Genomic DNA, 23117 nt, shown 5'->3' with positions numbered 1-23117 from the left:
CTGAATTCATTCCTACATCTAATTGTAATGTTAATAATATAATTAAAATTTGTAAATTAAATATTCTTCTTTCTTCCTTATCTATTAGAGTTTCAACAGATTTGAAATACAGAAAACAACCATGGGCCATTGTCAAATCTTTAATTGAGAAGAATTCCTGGAGTTCCTTGGCGGACTATTTCAAACAGCTTGGTTTGTAAATTTCTTGATTTATCTGTTTTTGTAAAAATGGCATTTATTAACAGAATGGATGGATTCTTCGTTTGGATTCATAGCAGGAACTGGTAGGTGATGTTGGAATGACTCCTGCTGAAGTGGTTCCAACTACTCCACTTGGAATTTCAAAACTTCTCATTTTCATTGGTCTACCAAACACTTATATAATGCCTGTGATATGCCAGACGTTGTTCTGTGTGCTTTATAAATATCAACCTGTTTTTTACAACCCTGTGAGATATAAGTACTGTTATTTTTTTTTCCATTGAAACACACAGAGAGAGAGGTTAAGTGACTTGTCCAAGATCACACAGTTAGGAGCTGTCATACTCCCTCCCTCTGTAAGGAGCCAAGGAAGCTGACTGCAGTGAGGGACTGGGTAATCCGGTCACAAGTATGCACTTGTACCCACGAAGGTCTGGAGCCTCCTCAGGCCCACATCTCCCTTACCAATGCAGCTCTCCTGAGTTTACGCAGGCCTGCCTAGCAATGGTACCACGTACATGTGTGGATTTGGTGGAGGTGGGTACTAGACTGGGGAGGTGATGTAGTTGTTCTGTTTGGATATTCTTTAAAATATACATGAGGAAAAAACATATATATATACATATGTGAGCATAATTAATTTTAGTTAAAGGAAAGGTGGTGGCCAGTCAACTCAGGGTAATTTAAGTCTTCATCATCCAGCTTGTTGATTATTTATTTTCCTTGTTTCCTTGTCTTTGGTTGTTTGATTATTAAGCTCCGGATCACTAGAAAAATGAAACTCAGAAATGAGTTTGGCCACTAGATAATGAACTTCTACTGAAAAATCTGGTGAAGGAAAAGGTTAAAACAAATGTGGAAAATGAGGTTTTTATTGATAGGTTGTTGGCAGATTTTCTTTACTAGTGCTTCCTTTTTTGCAAACCCTCATTGTAAATTAGAACTATTATATGCTTCCCCTTCCTTTGAGATTGACAATCAAGTACTATAATCTATCTTGGAAATCTTTCTAATGATCCAATGTAAGTGGGTTGTTTCCATAACTGAAATCTCTACATTAATATTTAATATAGCACATGGCAGATTTGCTCTGATGATCCTGTCATTAATTAATACAGTTCATTCTTCCTAGAATAATGCAGCCTCATTATGGGATCATCATACAAAACTTTTCATTAAGAGTAAAGTTTGAATCTAGGCCATAAGAATCTGAGTACTAGTTAAAGAAAGTTACCGAGGTCTAAAAAAAAGCAAACTGAGAACAAAACAGTGACCAACCCCCCAGTATCTTATAGTTGAGAAGGTTTCTCCACTATCTAAAGACTTTTTTCTTCTTAGAATCAGATTTGTTAATGGAAGAATCTATGGTAAATCAGCCCATTGAAGACCCTGGAAAACTTAGTGGCCTACGAAGGAGAAGGCGAACAGTCAACAGAACAGCAGAAACAGCTCCTAAACTTTCTTCTCAGCGTTCTTCTGGAGACCTGGGCTTAGATGCCAAAGGGGATATTACAGGTAGCTGTTACCTGGTAAACAGAGATGAAAGTTTTTTTTCCTTATAAGTTTATTTTATATGAAGCCAAATATGCCTCTTGTTTATAAGACATGTCAGTTAGGAGGTCTCCCTTTCTCCTCTCCTTTTCCAATACTGTTTGTCGAACTCTGGTTTCCTTAAAGAAAACCAATATATAAGTATAAAGGAGCAGTTACAAAATGGCAGGCATGTGGCCAGTAGAAGTATTTTACTGGGCCCACGTGGTATTTTAAACCTTGGACATTTTTATATAGAATCTCAGATCTGGCAGCCCTGGACCCACATCCCTTCGTAGCAGCAGGTGGTTGGAGCTTAATAGTAGCTGCCCCATTTGACCGAGCGTGCACTCTCCCCAGGTCACCAGTCCCCACGACTCTTACCCTATTGCTGGACGCTTCACTCATTAACTTCCTGCCTAGCATTTGTACACATTTGATTTCTACTCTTGAATCTACTACCATGTTTGTATGCTTTTAATCCTTATGTACTATCAGGGCCAGCCTAGCAAAACTGCAGAGATAGAAGGTGACTTTGATTATCTCTACTCTCAATTTTGAAGACATCTTGCCCCTACTAACTGTTGTTCCCTCCCTCTCAGTGCTATAAAGCTGTCATACCTTCTCATCCTTCTACATTATCAGATCCTTTTCTAAGGTTTACATCTTAGTGTGAATACGTTTTTCTACCATTTCAACTTAATAGCTCTTTAATTTGGGGACTTGGCAACAAAATTTGGGAAACAGAGAACAGGTGAGGATGATTAAAAAAGTTTTTTTTTAAGGAGGGAAGCATTATACGTAAAACTATTTCAAATATTATTTGCAGAGATGGAACTTAGCTAGAGATCATACATGATATATTGAATTGCTTGTTTAATTTTAGAACAAATTAATCTGTAATATAGGCCAAATTTGCAGAACTGATAACAGGGTTTCTTTTTGTAGATTTGTTTACTAATACTCAGGATATCAAAAGTCAGAAGAGGGGTGCAGGGAATTCACTGTAAATCACTTTGTCTTTACAAATAATTTAAAAAACTTCTTTTCCAGTACTTTTCAAATGAAATTAAACAATCCTGATTCTAAATCGGCCTTTTTTTGTAATTTGCAGGAAAGAAAAAGGAAATTGAAAGCTATAACACCATCCTTATTGTGGTGATGAGTATTTTGTAAGTATTTGTGTTGAACGCTTAGTTTGCTTGTGTCCTCACTTATCTTTTAATGGTTTCCAAAAGAATTTGAATGTATTTGTATATTGTTATATAGAAATTATCACAATTTGACCAATTTTGGCCTACAAAAACAGTAATTTTATATGCTTCAGTCTGATAGTTTTTGAATGATTTTCAGAAGAACTGTTAAATTCGAGGGAATACCAAATACACGTTCAGTAAATGTTTTTTAAAGTAAATCTGATTTGTTTCTACCATCATAGATTTTTAGGGAAGTACCATAAATTTAAAGGGAATTTTTTTTTTTTTTTTTTTGCGGTACGCGGGCCTCTCACTGTTGTGGCCTCTCCCGTTGCGGAGCACAGGCTCCGGACGCGCAGGCTCAGCGGCCATGGCTCACGGGCCCAGCCGCTCCGCGGCATGTGGGATCTTCCCGGATCGGGGCACGAACCCGTGTCCCCTGCATCGGCAGGCGGACTCTCAACCACTGCGCCACCAGGGAAGCCCAAGGGGATATTTTTATATGCAGGCTGATGAAATCCCAACAATGCTATTTTATTTACTCTACTTGATTAGACCAGTGGTCCTTACCCTTTACTGTGCATAAGAATCACTTGCTGAAATACAGATTTCCCAGCCCCAGTCCTACAGATCGAGTCAGTGGGTCTTGAGTAGGGATCAGGAATCAGTAGTATTCTAAAACACACGTGCAGGTTATTCTGATGCAAATGATCTGAGGATTGTAGGGTGAGAAACACTGGGGCAATTAGTCTGAATCTCAGTGTTCTACTGGAATCTACTCAGCCAGTCTTATTTAGACTACTGTTTTCTCCATGGCTGTACTTGGATCTTGACGTAGTCCATCACATTTAATTGAATTAGTTCTGACTGGATGATACACTCTGGATTTTGGAATGAAGTTCTTATATCAGCTGTTTTTTCTAATTATAGATTTCAGAACATACAAAATGTTTGTTGTGCCTTTTGAGTTTTATAAAAGATTTTCATATTCTGCTTCCATTGGTTTGCTGTGACGATTTTGAATAGTAAATATTATCTGTGATCTTTTGTATTACTTTGTAGAAGATTTACAGTCAGATGTTGAAATGTTGATCTATACCCCATTTCAGTGACACAATAATTTCATAGATTTGATTTTCTTGCTACTACCTTAGTTTTCATTCAAGAAAAATCTTCTGGATGGGTAAAAGTGAATATGATGTATTTTTAAGGGCAAGTCAATATTTTAACAGAAAAAATCAGAGAGATATGATGCCACCTATGTATTTGCATGTATGTGTAATGAGATACGTTCATTCACTTGAAATACTATTGTGAGAACCAACAGAGTAAGTTTATTTAGCAGGTAACATTTTATATATGATCCAATTAATGTATGTTTGGGATTTGAAATTTTGTCTAAGTTGAACTAGAAGAAATTTTTGCTGAACGGTGATTTTGTGAATGTGAATTTGTTTTGGCTTCTGCTGAGAGTAAGAGGTACATCATGATCTATCTAAGATCAAATCCATATTGATCTTCATTTCCTTTCTGAAGTGCAGTATTATGTATGTGTAATTGCTTAAGACAAAAGCACCCAAAAATAGATCTTGAAAGCTAACATGGTAGATTTCTCAACCGGTGGTCACACATCCACACTGGCTGGGATTGCTAGCAGAGAAGAGATGTCAGGGACAATCCCAACCTGCTTGTTTGGGGACTTTATTGTCACTAGTTATCTTCTAACTGTTCCCTCAACATCCACTGAATACTTACAAATAAGTATTTCATACAATAAAATAGGGGTAATTGATTTAAATAATAATAATTGGAAACTAGTCTGGATAATATACATTTTTGAAGGTGTTGTGTGTCTATTCTGCACTAGCAACGCTTTAGGTCTGAGTAATCGTGGATTAACCAGGTCTGATTTGCTCTGCCTAGTTTGCTGTTGCTGGTTTTATTGAATGTGACGCTGTTTCTGAAGCTGTCAAAGATAGAGTACGCTGCTCAGTCCTTTTACCGTCTTCACCTCCAGGAAGAGAAATCTGTTAAGTAAGTCTTCTTCCCTCACAACCTATTATGTCAGTAATTCCTTTGCTGCAGGGAACTTAATTCCAATTTTAGAGATTTTGATCTGCCAACTATTCTCTAGTCATAAACTTTTTTGTTTACTTTTTTGTTTTATTTGCAAATTTATGGGGCACTATGATTTCTAGAGATGAAAGCCTAGAAGCTATTCCTTTGATCTTTAAGATGGGATTTTTCTTTCAGTTTAGCCTCTGATACGGTGTCAAGAGCAGAAAATATTCAAAAGAGCAAAGATCAGGCCCATCGCTTAAAAGGAGTGCTCCGGGACTCCATCGTGATGCTGGAACAGGTCAGCACCTCTGTGTACCACGTTACTTAGTAGTCATCCCAGTGAATCAGCTGCTCCTCTGGTTGTGAGAGAATATTTACTGTTCCATTATTTGAAGAAATCCCCCTCCTAGAGGCATCTACCCTTGCCAGTTTCTGGATTATACATTTTATAGTCACTGGTACTTTTTGTTTTTAACAAAATGGTAACGTACTGTACTTACCGTTGCATACCCTCTTCTTTCAATTAGTAATATATTTTGGAGATGTTTCCCTATCAGCTTGTATACATATACCTCATTCTTTTTATTGGTCCTTCTATATAAAATTTCATGCTCAATATCAGCTTTTTATAGAAGTGGTAGATTGCTCATTATTCTGTTTTATCTATTAACCATGCTCATTATTTTGTTTTTAATCTATTAACCTGCTCATTATTTTGTTTTTATCTATTAACCATGTATCATGGAGATGCTTCCATATCCTCTTCTTTTAACAGCTGCATTAGAATTCAACTGTACATATGTGGCATAATTATTTTACCAGTTCTCCACTGAAGAATGAACATTTAGGTTGTTTTGGTGTTTTGCTATAAGCGTTATCTCTTGAACATAGTGTCATCAATGTGTGCTGCTCGGTTCTATGAAACAAAACTTAGGATTCCCTTTGAAAAATGAGGACTAATACTTCCATTATAATATAATACATGTGTACTTTTCAAAATTGAAAAATAGAGAATAGAAGAGAACCTACTAGCATTCAGACATAATCACTTTTAACATTTTGTTTTATTTGCTTCCATCCTTTTCTTCTATGCATTGGTTTGTTTTTTAGAAGATTCAATTATTGAGCATTTCTTAGAACATCATGTGGGGCACTAAAGGTGCTTCCGCTAGGCACTCTTCAGATGCACAGTGCCTGCAGTTAGTAACTTTCTCCTCCCCCTCAGCAAGGAGTAGATCATACTCTCACTTTTCTTCTCATCCTCTCCACTCATTTCCTGCTGACTCTGAACTCATGACCATGCCTCAAGGAGAAAAGAGACCCTCCCTCTCCTTCTATAACCAGATCTACAGACCTTCCCCCGTCGCTGCACCCGTCCTGCTCTGCACTCCATTAGAAGCATCGCTCTACCTGTGGGACGCAAGTCCCAGCACAAGTTGGCAGGAGACTCCATCTACCCCTCTAGCTTCCCCATCTTCAGACTCCCTCATTCAGCTGGATCTTTCCATCAGCACCTCCCCTGCTCTCTTATCTCCTACATTAGAAAACCTGCGTCATCCACATCCTTCTCTATCTGCTCATCTATCGCTCTCCTCCATTTCACCGTCAGGCACTCTCGGAGTTGCCTACTCTGGCTGTCACTATTTTATCGTTTATAACTCCTTCACTTTTTTGAGGTTTTATTTTCACCAAAGTCACTCGTTCACATGAAGAGTTAACTTGTTCTACAGGGTTGTTTCAGAAAAATAGCAATCCTGGTATCCTCTTCTCCATTTCTTTCGCAAAGACTACAATCTAACTCACCTGGTTTATTCTTCTGGTGTTTACCTCCATATTTATAAACCACAAGCATGTGTTGATACTTCTTGATTTTTCAGTTTTAGATGTTATCTTTTGACTTCCCGTTATGGAGACTGGGATTTTGTTTTCTTTCACCTCTTCATGCTCCCATTTCTAATCCCCCATCCTCCAAAGGACCCTCTTTTTTATCCTCTCCAGAAAATAGGACTTTAGACTTCTGCCCAGGTAGTAGGAGAGGCCACATGTCCAAAAGTTCATCCAATCCTTATTGCAGTCCCTTCCTCTTTATTCCCATTTGCAGAGGTGCCTGTCAGTTCCTGAGGCTTTAGAGGATTCTTCAGGGTACATTTGGTTGGTTCTCAGCTTTCCCTACTGTTAGCTTAGGATTCAGCGTTTTCAGGGCTGCTAAGTAATCCATCCGCTCTCCAGTTTCCAAAGTTGTGTTGCTATTGTCACCTTTTCTGTTTTTCTCCGTCCTTGTGGACTTACGTCTTAAAAAAAATCCCTTTACCGTGCTTTTGGTGGTGTTTCAGGAGGGAGAAAAATTGGATGCCTGTATTTAATCCGCTCACTCACTCTTCAGCTCACACTGTCTTGATTTCTTCCCCCATATCTTCCACTGATACTGCTCAAGCTAAGCTCCCCTGTGACCTCTGGCTTTTAAAGTTAATACACCTTTTTTTTTTTTTAACTTTTCATCTTACAATGCCAGCATTTGACAAAGCTGACCATTCCTTTCTTGAAATGTATCTAATCTTCCCTGCTTTGGAACCATGGAAAAGAACACAGCTTTATTGTGATGTAATTCACATAACATAAAATTCACCTTTTAAAGAATTTTTAGTGTATTCACAGGGTTGTCCCACCATCGCCACTATCTAATTCCAGAGCATTTTATCGTCCCCCAAAGAAGCCCTGTACCCATGAGCAGCCATTCCCATCCCTCACTCTCTCAGCTCCTGGAAATCACTAATCTACTTTCTATTTCTATGGGTTTGCCTGTTCTGGACATTTCATATAAATGGAATCATATAATATACGGTCTTTCATGCCTGGCTTCCACTTAGCATAATGTAAAACTGCTTTTTGCTGGTTAAAACCATCTCCGCTTCCTGAGCTCATCCCCTCCCCGTGCTGCAGGCTTTTGCGTTAGATTCTCTTCCCTTCTCCTTTACTGCCCTCTAGGTGATCTTAGCTGCTCCCCTAACTTGGAATACCACATGCGCCAATGGCTCCCAAAGCATGTCTCTCACCCTGACCTCTTCCCTGAGTCCAGACTCACACAGCCACTTGCTGACTTGGCGTCTTTACCTCGAGGCTAACAGGCATCCCAAACTGATCATGTCCAAAACAGAATTAAGTTTTCATCTTGAGCCAAACCTAGTTCTCCTCTAGTTGACCTAATTTCAAAAAATGATACTACTGTCCTCCAGTTGTTCAAGTGAAAATCTTCATACAGTGTGTAAGTATATATTTATCTGTGTAATTATTCATTTTAGTTCTGAGTCCCTCACTAGTCTGTAAGCTCCATGAAGGCAGGGACAGTGCCTATTTGGTTCACCATTGTATACCCAGTACTTAGCACAGTGCCCAGCATTTAACAGGTAAGCAAAAAATATTTGTTGAATGAATGAATGAATACAAAAAAGAAATAATTTTTTGTTTTGTTTTGTTTTTTTTTTATACTGCAGGTTCTTATTAGTCATCAATTTTATACACATCAGTGTATACATGTCAGTCCCAATCGCCCAATTCAGCACACCACCATCCCCACCCCACTGCAGTTTTCCCCCCTTGGTGTCCATATGTAAGACATAATTCTTGCTCTCAAGTTGTCTACAATTTTATTAGAGATGTCAGATGTCCATGTGTATTGTTAAAGACTGTAAAGAAAAAGTACAAAATTAAGCATCAAAGTAAGTAGTAAAGCTTTAGGAGTTTAGAGGCAGGATGATTAGGGAAAACTGCATGGAAACAGTGGGACGGGTAAGTTTTAGATAGGTGAAGATGAACATGAGCATAATAGCAAGCAAAGGCCTTGAGTGGAACTTGAGTTGTTTAGGGGATGGTGGGGAGACCACTGTAGCTTCAGAAACCATTTCAGTAAACAAGCCTTTCACTTTGGATCATTTGATGAATAGACTTATTGGGAGGTAAAGCACACAGTAATACGTTGTAGGAAGAAGTGCAATACTACAGCAAATGAAAAGAACGCTAGCAGTCACACTGACAGATAACCGAAGGAATCAAGTGTTTTATAGTTAGTCTTTTATTTGGGCATCAGTATAGACAGAATTTTATTAAATGCAAACTTTTGGCATACAAATAATCAGAAAAATTTAAACAATCTGATTTTGAAAATTTTCTTTGCAGTTGAAGAGCTCACTCATTATGCTTCAGAGAACCTTTGATCTACTAAATAAGAACAAGACAGGCATGGCTGTCCAAAGCTAGTGATCTTAAGGACCAAAATTATAGAGATATATGGAACCAAAAGAAAACGTCTTGAAGAAAACTAGAGGGTGAAGGATTTGAATTGTCATAGGAACATTTCCATATTTTCTCATTATTTGTACTTCTAATATTAACATTCTTTTGAATAACATTTATTGGAGAATTAGTCTCTGACGGCCTTAGGAATCCATCCTTTCATTTCTTATACATAATTCTAAGCTGTGAATTTCTCCAGTAAAGCGTGAAATACATTGTGGATTTGAATTTCTATGATACAAAAAGAAAATGAGACATTCTGAACTGAGTGGTATGGCCTCATTTTCACAGTGAAGTTTGAAGTTTGACACTTTATCTGTTAGTACAGAATCAGTATGTGTCCAATAGGCTGCTTTCACAGTTGAGATACATTCAAGAGGATAAAGAAGACAATATAAGAAGAAATCTCTAAATCATTACTAACTTTGAAGGATCAGTTTTCAGGCATCTATTATAACATTTATAGATTCTTGCACTATAAATATTATCAATACAATGTCTTCATTTATTTAGCGTGTAAATTCAGTAGTCAGACCTTTTGAATCTGCATGTTGATGATTATTATCTGAAAGGTTCTTCAGCCATGTGGTATCTTTATGAAAGAAATAGGTGTTTCTTCAGGTGGCTCTCAGAGGTGAGATTATCTTGCTCTTCACACATTATATGGCAGAAGAGTCAGTTTTGGAAAAGGAAACATGTAGGATACCATCTCTCAAAACGAAGAACCATGCTCTGAGTTTTAAAAACTAGAAGATTATGTTAAAATCTGGGCATGTTAGTGACAGATCAAATGAATACTTGAACTAAGCTTGGCTTCAGCTTAGCAGACTTTCATGGTGGAAATGAGCCATCTGGTTGAAAATATTATAATTTGTGGACTACTTTTCAGTAGCCACGTATGGCTTCATTTACTCATTCACATGTGTGGCTTTAGTCAGTCAGTTGTAAGCCAGACACAAACCTTAGCTCTTTAAGAAAGACTTTGGGGGGCATTTTCTCCCAATATAAGTGCACTGACAAGTTGTAAATCAGACATGAGCTTTGGCTCTTCATTAAAAGTTTTTAGGCGTATGTGTCTCAATACAAGTGATGTCTGTGGAACAAGAGAAGGACAGTGCAGAATAATTTGTATATATTCTTACTGCTTGAATAACAATTGCCTTTAGTTAGATGTCTCTTTTTTGTCCAGTCACCCAAGCCACATGGGATTGCTAAAGTCATTTTCGAGATGCCCATAGAGAATGAAATCATTGACTGGATTAGAGGAAAAACGGGTTTCTCTGGGCGAATCTCAACTAACCTACCTTGGGATACCAGTGTACCTACCTGGAAGTTTTTTGATAAGGATTTATGATGTGTCTGACTGAGCAAAAGTGACTGGATTGTAAACTTGAAACCTTGTTCTCTGTTAATTTCACAAAAATGGTCACTGACAAGCTGAGTATTTTTGTGGTATTTCTTTAAAACCTGTACTTCATAAAATACCTCAAAGAAAGTTACCAAAGTTAAGTTGCTTTGTAAATTACAACTAAATATGTATGCATTCAATTAATTGTATTTGAGCCTATGTAAATTGAATATCAATAAAACCCCAAATCTCTGAGTTGTTTTCCTTCTTTTTCGGTCAAACCCTCCCCAAACTAGAAAGCCTGTTTCTGTGAAAACGTATACATGGGCCTACACCCTTAAAAAAAAAAATTTTGTGCAAAAGTGAAACCCAAAGAGGACTCTCATTAGGGCAGTTTCGTTTCAAATATGCAGCTTTCTGGAGCAAGAGTACTAGATAGGCCTGCTGGTCTCATGAAGAGACTGCTGGCCAGAAATCATGAAAATGAACAAGTTGGATAATTAACAGATCAGGGACAGTGACCTGGGCCTTTAAGAGAAGGTTAGCGAATTTGGGGGCGGTACGTCGGTAACATTTTGCCGTGGAGATCTCCCCCAACGCCTGTTGCTGGCGTCTGAACGAAGACCTGCCGACCCACGGGTCTCATGTATTTAGGAAACTCTCAGGGGTCCAGGTTTCCCGTATTTCCGCCTTCGCCGACACCCCCCCCCCCCCCGCCCCGCCGAAGGCTCGGGAGGCTGCCCCCACGCGCCGCCCGCTGGCACCCGCGGGTCCGGGCGGCCGCCTCTGGGGCGGGGCGGAGGTGCGGATCAGCCCGGCGCCTAACCGGGACCCGCTGCAGAAGCCCGGCCTTCGCTCCTCCGCTCCCCCGGGCGCCAGGGCCGCGGGCCGGGGGAGGGGCCTCGCCGGAGGGCTCCGCACGTGCGGGCGGGGGATGCCCGGCGGCGGGGGCGGGGCACCCGGAAGCTCGCGGACTTGCCGCGCTCAGCCGGGCCGGCCGTGGGGCGGCGGGGGACACGGCGGGAGTTGGCTGGGGGCACCGCGGGAGGCGGGCGCACCTCCCCAGCGGCGGCCCGCTGTGGTCACAGGTGGGCGGCGGCGGAGAGGGCGCGGCGGAGAACGGAGCCGGGGTCCCTGAGACTCCAGCCATCGCGTCGGGAGCCCCGTGGAGCAGAGATCGGCAGACGCGTCCGCGCCTCGGGAGGAGCCGACCCTTCTCCTCTCCGCCTCGGCCTCTTTGACTGCAGCCGCACCTCGGCCCGGGAGCGCAGGTAACTTCCCTCCCAAGGTCATTCTTCGGGCTGGGCGGTGTTCTCGGCCCACCCACGTCCTCACGATTGGCCGGGGCGGGAGAGGCGCGCCCACCTCGCGGCGGAGAAGTGGGTCTGGACGGCGACCCTGAGCGCTGCCCGGGCGCCGGGTGGCCTCTCCGGAGCCGGGTAGTCGGCCCCAGCGGATACATGCTTTGTCTCCTCCCGCAGCTCCGAGGGTGTTTCCACCCTCACCCTGGCTTCGGGCGGGGACAGCCCGGCCCTCCCCAGCCCGCACCCGCAGGTGAGTGCAGCCACCCATGCCCCGGCTGTCCCGGGCCGCGTAGTAGGCTGTCGTCATGGGAACGGCTAGCGCCCAGGCGGCGCCTGTCCTGGATGGGGACCTGGCGGTGAAGGCGCTTGGAGCCCTTAGAGCCCTAGAGCTTTGTGTCTGGCTACGCCGAGCCAGTAAAGCCTGATGAAAAGGGGACCACCTCCGCCTCTTCTCATTTTTGATTTCTCAGGCGTTGGTGGTTAATCAGGTATAGGCTTGGATGTGCTTACAAGATGTGAGTTGTGTTCTTTCCACTTTACTTCCTGAGGGCTTCTTATGCCTCATGGTGACAGGTGGAAATCATGACCAAGAAGGGCAGTATGAAGCCAGGAAAGAAAAACAAAGCGGAAGAACCTGAACTGGAGCCCCTGTGCTGCTGCGAGTACCTAGATCGAAATGGGAAAAAGAACCACGTGGCTGCTTGTTTGTGTGATTGCCAAGACCTGGATGAAGGGTGTGATAGGTAAGAGCTGTGTGTTTCTAGCTGCTGATCCCTCCGGCCCTTTTGAGAACTACCATGTATACTTTCAGCTTAGCCATCCAGAACACTAGAATTTGCTCTTCATTCTGTTTCCACTTATCTCCAACGGAAAGTTGTCTTTTATGTCAAGTGTGAGGACTTTATAAAGATGAATTATTACTCAGTAGTGCACAACTGTCTGTTCAGCTCAGTTTACTAGGACATTATTATTTCTCATTTAAAGGGAGGAGGTGACAGAGAGAACAGGCAGGTAAAGGGATAGTAGGCAAGTTAAACGCATTAAAAAAAATAAAATGCAGGCCAGGAGAATCTGTAAGTTTAAAATGAACACATTAGTACCAGAAAGTTCCTACAATTCTCAGTGGTCTCAGCATTCAGAGACTGACATCTTGGGACTGGATTGCACTTGGCCACACAGGGCCTTGAGGGTTGAAAAATCATTTTTCTGCTCTTGGAATCGGTTTCACCCCTTGTTTCTGGGGAGGAAATCCAGCCAGAAGGCATGTGCCTCCCCTGGACTGGCTGTTTTCAGCATGAGCAGCAACACAGTCCTGATTGATGCTATTGTATTTGGCTTTTATTTTCACCATTATCCCAAGTGATGGAAATTAACTATCCAAAGAGATGATTTCTAATATCACTGAAAAAATTTTGTGCCAAACAGTAATAACCTGGTTTTTATCTATTTTCTAAATAATTATATATTTAAAAATTATCACATGGAAAGCATAACGTGGGGAGAACACAGATGGTGGAAACTTGCTTTTCCCATCAATAATTCCTTCTGGTTAAAAAAAGTCATTGCAGTGGCACATTGCTGATTTGGTATGCTGCTTGGTATGTTCATCTCGCCATGAGAAGCGTTCTTGGGGACTACTGTAGTCTAGTATCCCATAATCCCTTTGTAATTCTTCCTTGACAGTGTCAATAGTCTCTTACAGGTGTCTTTAAATGTAGGTTCTTTAGTCTTAGTCTAAAATCCATACTGAGAAAGTAGAACACTTTGGACTAATGAATGGAGAAATGATGCCTTTTCTGTAACCTCCATCACTCAAGACCACAGCTCTTCCATTGGCCTTCTAACTCTTCCTCCCTCCCAGCCCTTGAGACCTGGGCTGTCCCTGAGTTTTCTTCTCTCCAGACCCTTCTTGATGAGATGGGCTCCCAGCATTTCTACAGACCCGCTGCTCTGTATGCCTCCCATATAGTTAGTTCCCATTCACTTCCAAGTCTAGCCCTATTTTTTAAAATTCTAAATTTTTTTTTTCATTCTAAATCTCTAAAACCAATGTTATCCTTCCTTAAACTGTTCCTTTCCATAATAGCCTAATATGCAAAAAAAGTCAACAATACTACCTGTCCACCAAGCTCAGTCATTTGACTTGTACTAGTTTGACCTCCACGCTTCCTTATGCAGCCCCCTGCCCTATTGAACTGGTTTACTCCCCCGGCCCAGGACAGGTTTTGTGCTGCACATGCATCTCTCCACTGGAACGCCTTCTTGCCTTCCTCTCCACCCACAGGAATACTAGCCAGCTGTCAAGGTCGAGCACAAATCCCTTTTTTCCCACAAAGACCCCTGTGATGACTCCACCCAGAAGTGTGTCCTCTCCTCTGAGCACACCTTACCGTGTTTGACTGTAATAGTTCATCGGGTGATTTTGCTACTTTGTCACTTACCTAATATTTCTTGAATTCCCATGTTGTCTTCACAACTAGATGGTGAATTTTTTTGAGATTTTTATGGCTCTACGCCCACCCCAGTCTGAACAGGACTTATGTGGAATACGTGTGTATTCCTGTGTATTTGTTTCATGGAGAAATAGTTCTGTTAAATATCTAAACATTTTGTCATTCGTATTAAGAAATTATACATGAATCTGAAGAGCTCGTGTTTAATAGTAAGGAAGTAGAATGCTTGGTCTTTGGCATCTTTCATCATTTATCCTGCTGTCTGGCCTACAGTGTTGAGTGGTTTTTCATTCAACAAACACGTCAGAGGTGTCTTCTCTGTGCTGTCTCGGAACAGATGGATCACGTGTAAGTCCGTGCAGCCCGAGACCTACGAAAGGATCATGGATACGATCTCTGACCGCCTCCGGATTCCTTGGCTTAGGGGGGCCAGGAAAGTTAACATTAGCCTCCTTCCCCCACTCTTCCTGCTGCCTGTCTTCCTGCGAGTGGCTTCGTGGCATTTCTTCCTGGGGGTGGTGGTTTTGACCTCCCTCCCTGTGCTGGCTCTGTGGTACTACTACCTCACTCACAGAAGGAAAGAACAGACTCTGTTTTTCCTGAGCCTCGGACTGTTCTCTCTGGGCTACATGTACTACGTGTTCCTGCAGGAGGTCGTCCCCAGGGGGCGTGTAGGGCCCACTCAGCTGGCTCTGCTTACCTGCGGGTTACTTCTCATACTCTTAGCCTTGTGGCGAGCCAAGAAGGATCCAGGCTACCTCAGAAACCCAGCAAACGATGACAGATCTCTAAGCGGCAGCCAAACCGAATACCTGAACAGAACAGGGCCGGAGAAGCCCAAAGGGTTCCCCGGCGCAGACCCAGCGGGCGGTCTCAACAACCGCGGGCCCAAGGATGAGCCTAAGGGCTGCCCCAGGACGTTGGCCGGAAGCCCCGCCACGGGGAAGGAGGACTGGTGCGCCAAGTGCCGGCTGGTGCGGCCGGCCCGGGCCTGGCACTGCCGGATCTGCGGTGTCTGTGTGAGGAGGATGGATCATCACTGCGTCTGGTATGTTGGAAAAATCTGGAGGCTTGCGGAGGGTGCATTCACGTGAGACTCTAGCCGGGTTTGCTCTTCCTTTGGGCCATCCTCAAATTTCCTTCCCAGCTTTACACCTTGGAGATATTTGTGGGCTGTTATGATGTTCCCACTTAGTCATCAGTTTTTTGAGCTTCACAAATTTAGTTCTTTTCAGTCATTTCCTGAAGGTGTTTTTTTTTTTCCCCCCCGCTTTCTCTTTTGAGCTGCCCCTCATCTTCTCCTTTCTAAGAGAGAAGTATCTACAGTTGAATGACTTTTTAAAAAAGAATGTATCAGACGTAGTGTAGGCACATCCCCCTGTGCTCACAGAGCTCAAAAAGTGTTCCTGTACTTTTAGGTGACTCTTATCCTCTGACCATGTGTCCGTCATCATTTTGATGCTACCAGTGACTTCTAGTTGATATTATTGACTTAAGGCCCTGCCAGATAACTCCCTATTTGGTTAGTGGTGCAGAAATGGGCTTTTTGGGTACCTCTTTGCTGGCCAATGACAATCGAGGACACCTGAGGACACCCGTAACATGTGCGGTGCAACTTTTAAAGAAAATGTTGCAGCTTTACTGCATAAATCTTAAACTAAAGGAGCGTGATTAATTCAGATATGAATGCTGTAAGTAGCATGTTTGCAACTTGTTCTTCAGGCAGTCACGGTCAGTGAATTATGCCTTTTATCTAGGCTTCTGATCATGTCACACTTTCCCCCTCAGAAGGGGACATGGGACAGGGTGAGGGTGCAGACAGCCCTGGAGGACACAGGAGCAGACCTTAAGTTCAAGGCTCATGAACAGGGACAGCTCTTTTCTGGGGCTTTGTCTTTAGGAGTAAGCAGGTATTTTCATTTTTAGGTTTTCCTCTGCTCTGTCTTCATCATTTATTATCGTGCATACCTGGGTATGTGCGTGCGTGTGTGCAGGGTGGTGGCCCATTTACAAGCGCTGGTTTGCAGAGGTCCTGACAGCCTCGCCTGTGAAATCTCTGCCTGCTGGAGCATCCCGGCGTGCCTGTCATCCTGCCCTGCAAACGGCCACGGCATGGAACTCTGTACCTGACAAGTAGTCTGCATACTATTGAGTTCTCTACCCCACACTGTGCTCCTAACCTCTTGGGATCTTTTATTAATATGTGTAATATGTTTTCCCACATTGTATAATACTTCTGATTTAGCATTTTTAAGTTTTTATAACTCTGATACCATCCTATCCTTATGGTGGTGATTACAGTGTTAACTCTCTTAACATTGGGTAACAGACTTGGGTAACAGACTTCACTTATTAATAATACCTAGAAAGATTTGTTAGCCAGGTTCTGCTTTTTGACTTAGTCTTGTCCTTAAGCTAATGATATGATTTCACCTTGCAAAGAGCGGAGAATATAAGACTACATCTCTCAGCAGACAAGTTTTTAATTCCCTAAAACTGAAAAACAAGAGAACTTATTTTTAAATAACTGAAATTCACACTATCTCTGTTTTAAAAGCTTTCTTGTTTATTTAGCTATTAGAGAACGTTTAAAAACATGTTTGTTTTCTCCCCCTCTGTGCTGTTTGGAGGATAAATAGCTGTGTCGGAGAATCAAATCATCAAGCATTTATGCTTGCCCTTCTGGTCTTCCTCCTCACCTCGGTGTACGGGGTAACGCTGACCTTGGACACCATTTGTACGGATAGAAGTGTCTTCACAGCTCTCTTCTATTGCCCTGGAGTTTATGCAAATTACAGGTGAGACATGGATACCCCATACGGGGCCCCACGGAAGCGGGAGTGGATTTGCAGTGAATGTACGGGGCTGTGATTCACTGCTAGGTTAGGGGGTCTCACCCAAAACACAGGACAGGTTCTGGGGACGCTGGGTATCCCTGAAATTGCCAACACACAGTTGTGCAGTGGATACGTGCATTTTTCTGGGTGATGTCACAAGGAACGTTGACCTTAAAAAGTGAGGAACCAGTGCTCTACAAGTAGGACTAGGCTTACTCAGGGACTCCAGAGTCAAACGACCACTAGCATGTCCAAGGTAGCCACAGTGAAACTGAAATGATAACTAAAGTAGCAGTCTCTGGGTATGGATGTGGTCTCTTTTGTCGCTCGTTATTGGGGAAATTCTCACTTTATTGCTGTTTTCTGGTGCTTTGTAGCCCAGTCTTAATTTACCGCTTCTGACCCTTTCGTGAAATGCTTACAATCTCTGTAACCTTTCTTTTCTATTTAAACTCCATTGATTTTTTTCCTGTTCTACTTTTTTTTTTTTTTTTTTTTTAAATCACCACTCATGATTACTGTGGTATCTAGGTCAGAATTTCCTTCAGTGTTTTTAGGTTGGGGCCCATTTATACAGTGTGATGATCTCCGTGCTGTAGCAGAAGCGGGAACTTTTTAGTTTTGGCCCAATCCCCTGCCCGCCCTGTCCCCGAAAGCGCTGCTTGAGGACATTTATCACAACCCACTAAGAATAGTAGTCACTGAAGGATTTCACAACCTATGAAGACTCTCAACACAGAGAAGACAGGAACTTAACCTGCGGAGGAGGGCCCATCTGTTCTAATGCCCACGAATGTCTAGCTCTGCAGTGGCGAGGGGGAGATCTGTCCACAGACTGGTACAGACAAGGGCCCACACAGGGGTGCTATGTGGACAAAGCAGGGAGTGTCTTGAAAACAAAGAGCGAGAAGAAAGCAGAGGCCCTTGGGGGTCGTTGTGTCTGTGTGTTGGTAAGCATGAGTTTTCTAGGCTTTCTGTGGGCCCTGTAAATGAAATGAGGAACACAGTCCTGCTGCTGTGTTCTCAGTGCTATGGACCCACGATTCATGTCTCCTCACTGGGCCTCAGTTTTCCTCATCTTTGTGGCGATTTAATCATCCCTGAGGTCCCTTTCAGCTTAACAGATGAAGATTCTGAATGAGTTTCCCTCTAACTCACGTGCAGATGTTTGAAAATAATCACTTGGCAGACGTTAATCGGCAGCCTCTCCTCACAGCCTTATTAATGAGCTGGAAGCAGCTTTCTTGTCCTGTGTGACCCTGTTTGGTTTTGGAAAGCGGGATTTGAAATGTGACAGTGCTCCTGGCGCTCCTTCAGGGCTGCTGGTGCTGGGAGCTGTCCTCTTACCTGAGCTCGTCGGCCTTGTACGGAAAAGAACGGGGATGAGCAACCTTAGCACTGCTGCTCGGTCCCACCCACAGCTCCCTTGAGGACGTTTACAGCAATCTCACGGCGCCTCCGTTTTCTTCTGCGTTAAGAACAATTTAGGAATTATTCATGCAACAAACAGATCTTGACTGCGGTTGTGTCAGACACTCTTGGCTGTGTGGGGGACACGAAACACACAAAACAGTCCCTGCTGTTCTAGTATCACATCCTAGAAAAGGAGGCACCAGTAATTATAAGAACATGTTAAGAGTCATAAGTGAAGCAGGTTATTTATTGGCACTCCGAGGAGAGAAAAGTGTCTTCCAAGTGGGGTAATGAGGGAAGGGGCCAGCGTCCTTAGGAGTAAGTACTACGTGTGTAAAATGTTACCATGGGGAGAGCCCTGAATGTGCAGCGTTGGCCGCCCTGACCTGCCTTTTCCTGCTCCCAGCTCAGCTCTGTGCTTCACCTGCGTGTGGTACTCTGTCATCATCATGGGGGGCATGGCCTACATCTTCCTGATCCAGCTGATAAACATCAGCTACAACGTGACGGAGAGGGAAGTGCAGCAGGCCCTTCGACAGAAGACGGGGCGCCGGCTGCTCTGCGGGCTCATCGTGGACACAGGCCAGTACAATCGGGGCTTCCTGCGGAACTGGCACCAGTTCTCCACCCTGGGCACGCACCCCTTCCACCACCCTGCTGAGGACATAGTATGAAGTGCCTTCTGTACGGCTCTGGGGGCGGGAGGGCGTCTCCTCCCTCTGCTCCCTTGCATCCTACACTTCGGTACGCGTGGGATGCTTGCGTTTATCCCCGGTTTCTTAAAGGCGTTATAGGGCCATGCTCAGGTTTAGGCACTGGACTGGGAAGAAATGAATTTTTCTGACTTCACCATTTAAGGGATTTTTATATCAAAGCAGTAAAAGTAGAGCCATTCCTTTCCAGTCACCTTATTAACTAACTCAGTCACCAGAAGTTGAAAAGGATGTGGATTGCTAATGCAGAAATTGATAGAAGCAATTGCCACCCATTAGTATGGGAGAAAGAGTTTTGGATTAGGGTAGTTTCTAGTCCCTCTTTCAACTCCTAATAGCCATGCGACCCTCGGTCAGGTCACTTCCCTGAGTCTCAGGTTCATTTGTCAAGTGGGGTACTGATGCTGCCCTGGCTACCTCACAGAGCGGTTGTGCGGGGGGACACGGGAGGGTCACGAGAGGGATACGGTATGTGGAAAGCACTGAAAAACAACGAAAAACTAAAGCACCAGAGAGGTGTGAATTATTATTAGGAGACTCCTAAGACTGGAAAAAATATTTCAGGTCAGAATATTGAAGCCAGTCCATTTTCAGCATTTCAGAGTGAAAAAACGATCCCCAAATACCATATGGTACGGTTATGGGGATTTCTCTTTCTGAAGTATTAGACATTAACTACTCAAACAGGGTAGAAGACGACCAAATGGATTTACGCTGTCATCTGATCTTGAAAGTTGATAATGATTACGAGCCTAATTATTGCTAGTGTAATGCACAGTGATCATGAGTTTAGGTGATGAGTTCTTACATTGATCTTATTTCTTATGGATTTATTCTGTTTGGATTTACTCTAAGTAACTCCAGTAGGCATCAGTGTTTTTTTCCTCTTCCCACGTGTTGCCTGGTCAGGTGCTAGCACACTTGTGACAATGGCTGGACGAGAACAGACACTCCTATCGGGAAGATTTTACTCTCTTTGTGGGTAGGGTGGCTGGTTAATGTCAAGAGCTTGACTTTCTTGTTGATATAAGTGATTCAGGCACTGTCAGTAATAGCACCAAGTTGCAAAAGCCAGTATTCTGGTGTTCACATTATTCTGGCATGAGCTCTTTGAGGGGCTGATTGACGTCTTCCCACTTAACTTGCACATTACTTCTCATTCACCTTTCCCAAGATAAAAGTATCTCACTAGGAGAGAAGAAACAGGGTATATGTGGTTTCCACTAATTAATAGATTACTGTTCTTCCCTGGCTCTTCCTAAATTGTTTCTTTAATCCTACCTCAAAACGGAAAACGTGTAAAGGATTAAATATTTAGCGATTCTGGCATAGAATTAAGATGAGGCAACTTAACATGGGGAAAAATACCCTCTTGAAATACTTGGTTTTGTACCTGTACTTGTTTTTGGAACCCCAAAGAATTCATGAGCCCTTACATTTGTTTTGGCTGATAGCTTAATATAGGGAAAATACCGCCAGCTTTTTCAGTCAGTCCTTCTGTGCATGCTGCTGTAGCAAGAGGTTTATAAAGGTCGAGAAGAAATATTGCTACTTCTACAGCATTGCCACCCTCTGCAGCTGGGACCGTCCCTAGTCCTGCTATTAATCGAGGCTGTCCTTAAGACAGGCATCACATTTTTATACAGGCTTGTCGTTGCTCTCCCTAGAGATGGATTGTTTACTGAACGATAGGCTCCGTATTCCACTAGGATGAGCCAAAGAGCAAGTCTGGGGATGTTAGCAGAGTCTGTGGTGTGTACAGTGGTACCCTGTCCCTGGTCCAGAATCAAGCATTTATTTGCAGTTAACATTGGAGGTGATGTAACGAATTCCTCTTTGTGTGGGTTGGAGGTGAGAGAGAGAGAGAGTAATGATGTCAAGGACAGCACATGTGGCCAGAAATCTCTGCTTGTAGTCTCCTGAATGCCAGATGTATAGCCAACTCTGATTGTCTAGCAATTGATAATAAAATTCATAGAAATGTTAATATAGTCAGTAACCTTGGCCTCTTGCCAAATCTTTAACCACAATCAAAATATGATGCGCTGAAGCTGAGGAGTACCCTAAAGACCAGAGTCATCTGGGAGAGTAAGGAATGACCATCATCCTTGTAACAGTGCACCCCTAACAGGGTTACCTGGATGGGGCAACTCACGGTTTCCCTCACTCAGATAAGAACTCCTTGTATATTATTCTGGCTGATTGGAACTCAGGTGCTTGTTTGAAGTTGAGAACTTCATGGTTGGCAGTTTACAGAAGAAAGCTCAACCCTTTGAAAAGCTCCGTGGTTCTGCGGAGGTAAAAGCCTACTGAAGTATTTGCACCAAGGCGCTATATATGTGAGCAGTTTCTGTGGACTCTGGGATATCCTTGGTCTCTACTCCTGGACTTTCAACCCTTTTTAGGGTCTGGAGCTATTTGAGGGATTTCGTCCTTTTAAAGGACAAGGCCTCTGGGAACAAATGAGTCCCAGGCGCAAGTGGTGGCGGCGGCTGGGAGGATTGCCCTGCGGACCTGTAACTGCAGTTTCTTGGCCGTAGGAGCAGGCCTGCCCCGACGTATTTCAGATAAGTGCGTCCCCCCCTTTCACCCCACATCCTCAGTTTCTGTTAAACATACTGGATGTGGAGTTGAGTAAATGATCTGCTGTAGTCTGACCACTTACGTTACTGTCATGCCACGGTACACTCTTCCCGGGGGAGAGAAATGGGTCCACTTGAAAGATGTGAGGGAGAAATAGTTGAGAATCAGGATTGCACGAAGGGAGAAAATCCTTCAGTATTTAGAAATGTTTCTTACGCCACCCAAAGAGTACTTTGTGACTATAGCTGGGCACACCTAAGGTGAACTGACCCCTGACAGCGGCCCTTTGGTGGGCTCCTCTGATGCTGCCGAATCAAGCCTGAAGCGTGTTCTGGGGACGCGGGGCTGCTCCTCTCACGTCAGCCACCTGCGTGTCTGTTTTTAGGATCCTGTAAATCTTTGCTCTCCAAGTACTGGTGGTCCCCTTTGGTGAATGAAGTAAATGTTGTCTTCCACTGTACCATCTGCCTAGCAGAAAGACTGTTACAAACTTTCTCTTATGCAACAGTCCTTGGTACTTCTAAAATTTTTAGCAAGAGAAAAATTTCTATAATAGAATCTTCCACTGCCAGAAAACACAATGCTGGTAAGGTTCTCTGTAATAGTGACCATCTGCTTAATAGACTGTTTCCTTTGGGTAGGACATTAGCTTTTTATTATAAAACGCAACTAAGCAAAAATATGACATCTAGAAGCACAGTTTTAACCAGGATGTTTGAAAATTAAGGTTCTGTGAGGTTTAAGCGTCCCGGTCAGCAGGTTTATATGACTTCACTTTTAGCTATATTTTGGTACCCTGCATATTAAAAAGGAGCAGTTCCTCAAACAAGCAATGGATGATAGAGACTTTTGCGTGAGGCACCTGTTTGGAATCTGGTTTTCTCATCAGCAGCTTGACAAGTATGCCATTCTGTATTACACATCGCCAAGGTGATGCAGGGGGAGAACGAGAGCCATGCTTAACTGATCGCTGAATAAAATGCGGTATGCTCTTGTGGATGTTTGTTGTGATTAATATAAACGTTTTGCAAAATCAGCTACATTCAATCCTGTTTCTAATGGACAGTTATCCCCACTTCAGTTGGCACTAAGGGTTTCACCGTAGTATCAGCAGCAGGCCAGAGACTGAATGGTTTAGTGGAGACACATTCCTTAGAGGTTGTGACTGTTTATGAGATGGGCTTGTGA

General features: G+C 43.1%; 2 protein-coding genes across 4 annotated transcripts in view; both read left to right on the top strand.

Moving 5' to 3' along the window:
* Nucleotides 1-10881, top strand: part of GRAMD1C (GRAM domain containing 1C) — an 80015-nt gene extending 69134 nt beyond the window's left edge. Inside the window, exons 12-17 of the mRNA XM_067738865.1 lie at nt 89-192; nt 1540-1716; nt 2846-2903; nt 4851-4961; nt 5181-5286; nt 9162-10881. Of these exons, the coding sequence (XP_067594966.1) occupies nt 89-192; nt 1540-1716; nt 2846-2903; nt 4851-4961; nt 5181-5286; nt 9162-9242 (637 nt within the window). The 3' untranslated portion in view covers nt 9243-10881. The remainder of the gene's footprint in view (nt 1-88; nt 193-1539; nt 1717-2845; nt 2904-4850; nt 4962-5180; nt 5287-9161) is intronic.
* Nucleotides 10882-11654: 773 nt separating this feature from the next.
* On the top strand, nt 11655-21333 carry ZDHHC23 (zinc finger DHHC-type palmitoyltransferase 23). Of its 3 annotated transcripts, none has more exons than XM_067738864.1 (5): nt 11655-11897; nt 12504-12673; nt 14721-15431; nt 17023-17181; nt 19040-21333. In XM_067738864.1, the coding sequence occupies exons 2-5, from the start codon at nt 12513-12515 to the stop codon at nt 19305-19307; spliced, it is 1299 nt and encodes a 432-aa protein (XP_067594965.1). In that variant the 5' UTR covers nt 11655-11897; nt 12504-12512; the 3' UTR covers nt 19308-21333. The 3 variants fall into 3 exon arrangements, with proteins under 3 accessions (XP_067594965.1, XP_067594963.1, XP_067594964.1); XM_067738862.1 differs by having other exon boundaries at nt 17014-17181; XM_067738863.1 differs by having other exon boundaries at nt 12479-12673; nt 17014-17181.
* Nucleotides 21334-23117: the final 1784 nt, after the last annotated feature.

Source organism: Pseudorca crassidens, chromosome 5, assembly GCF_039906515.1.
Source record: "Pseudorca crassidens isolate mPseCra1 chromosome 5, mPseCra1.hap1, whole genome shotgun sequence".
NCBI classification, from domain to species: domain Eukaryota; kingdom Metazoa; phylum Chordata; class Mammalia; order Artiodactyla; family Delphinidae; genus Pseudorca; species Pseudorca crassidens.
This window is presented reverse-complemented; position numbering and strand designations above follow the sequence as displayed.

Coding starts and splice junctions, on each gene's coding strand:
- ZDHHC23 (XM_067738862.1), top strand. CDS start 12,513: ATGACCAAGAAGGGCAGTATGAAGCCAGGAAAGAAAAACAAAGCGGAA. Junction 12,674..14,720: donor CTGGATGAAGGGTGTGATAG/GTAAGAGCTGTG, acceptor GTCTCGGAACAG/ATGGATCACGTGTAAGTCCG. Junction 17,182..19,039: donor GGAGTTTATGCAAATTACAG/GTGAGACATGGA, acceptor TCCTGCTCCCAG/CTCAGCTCTGTGCTTCACCT.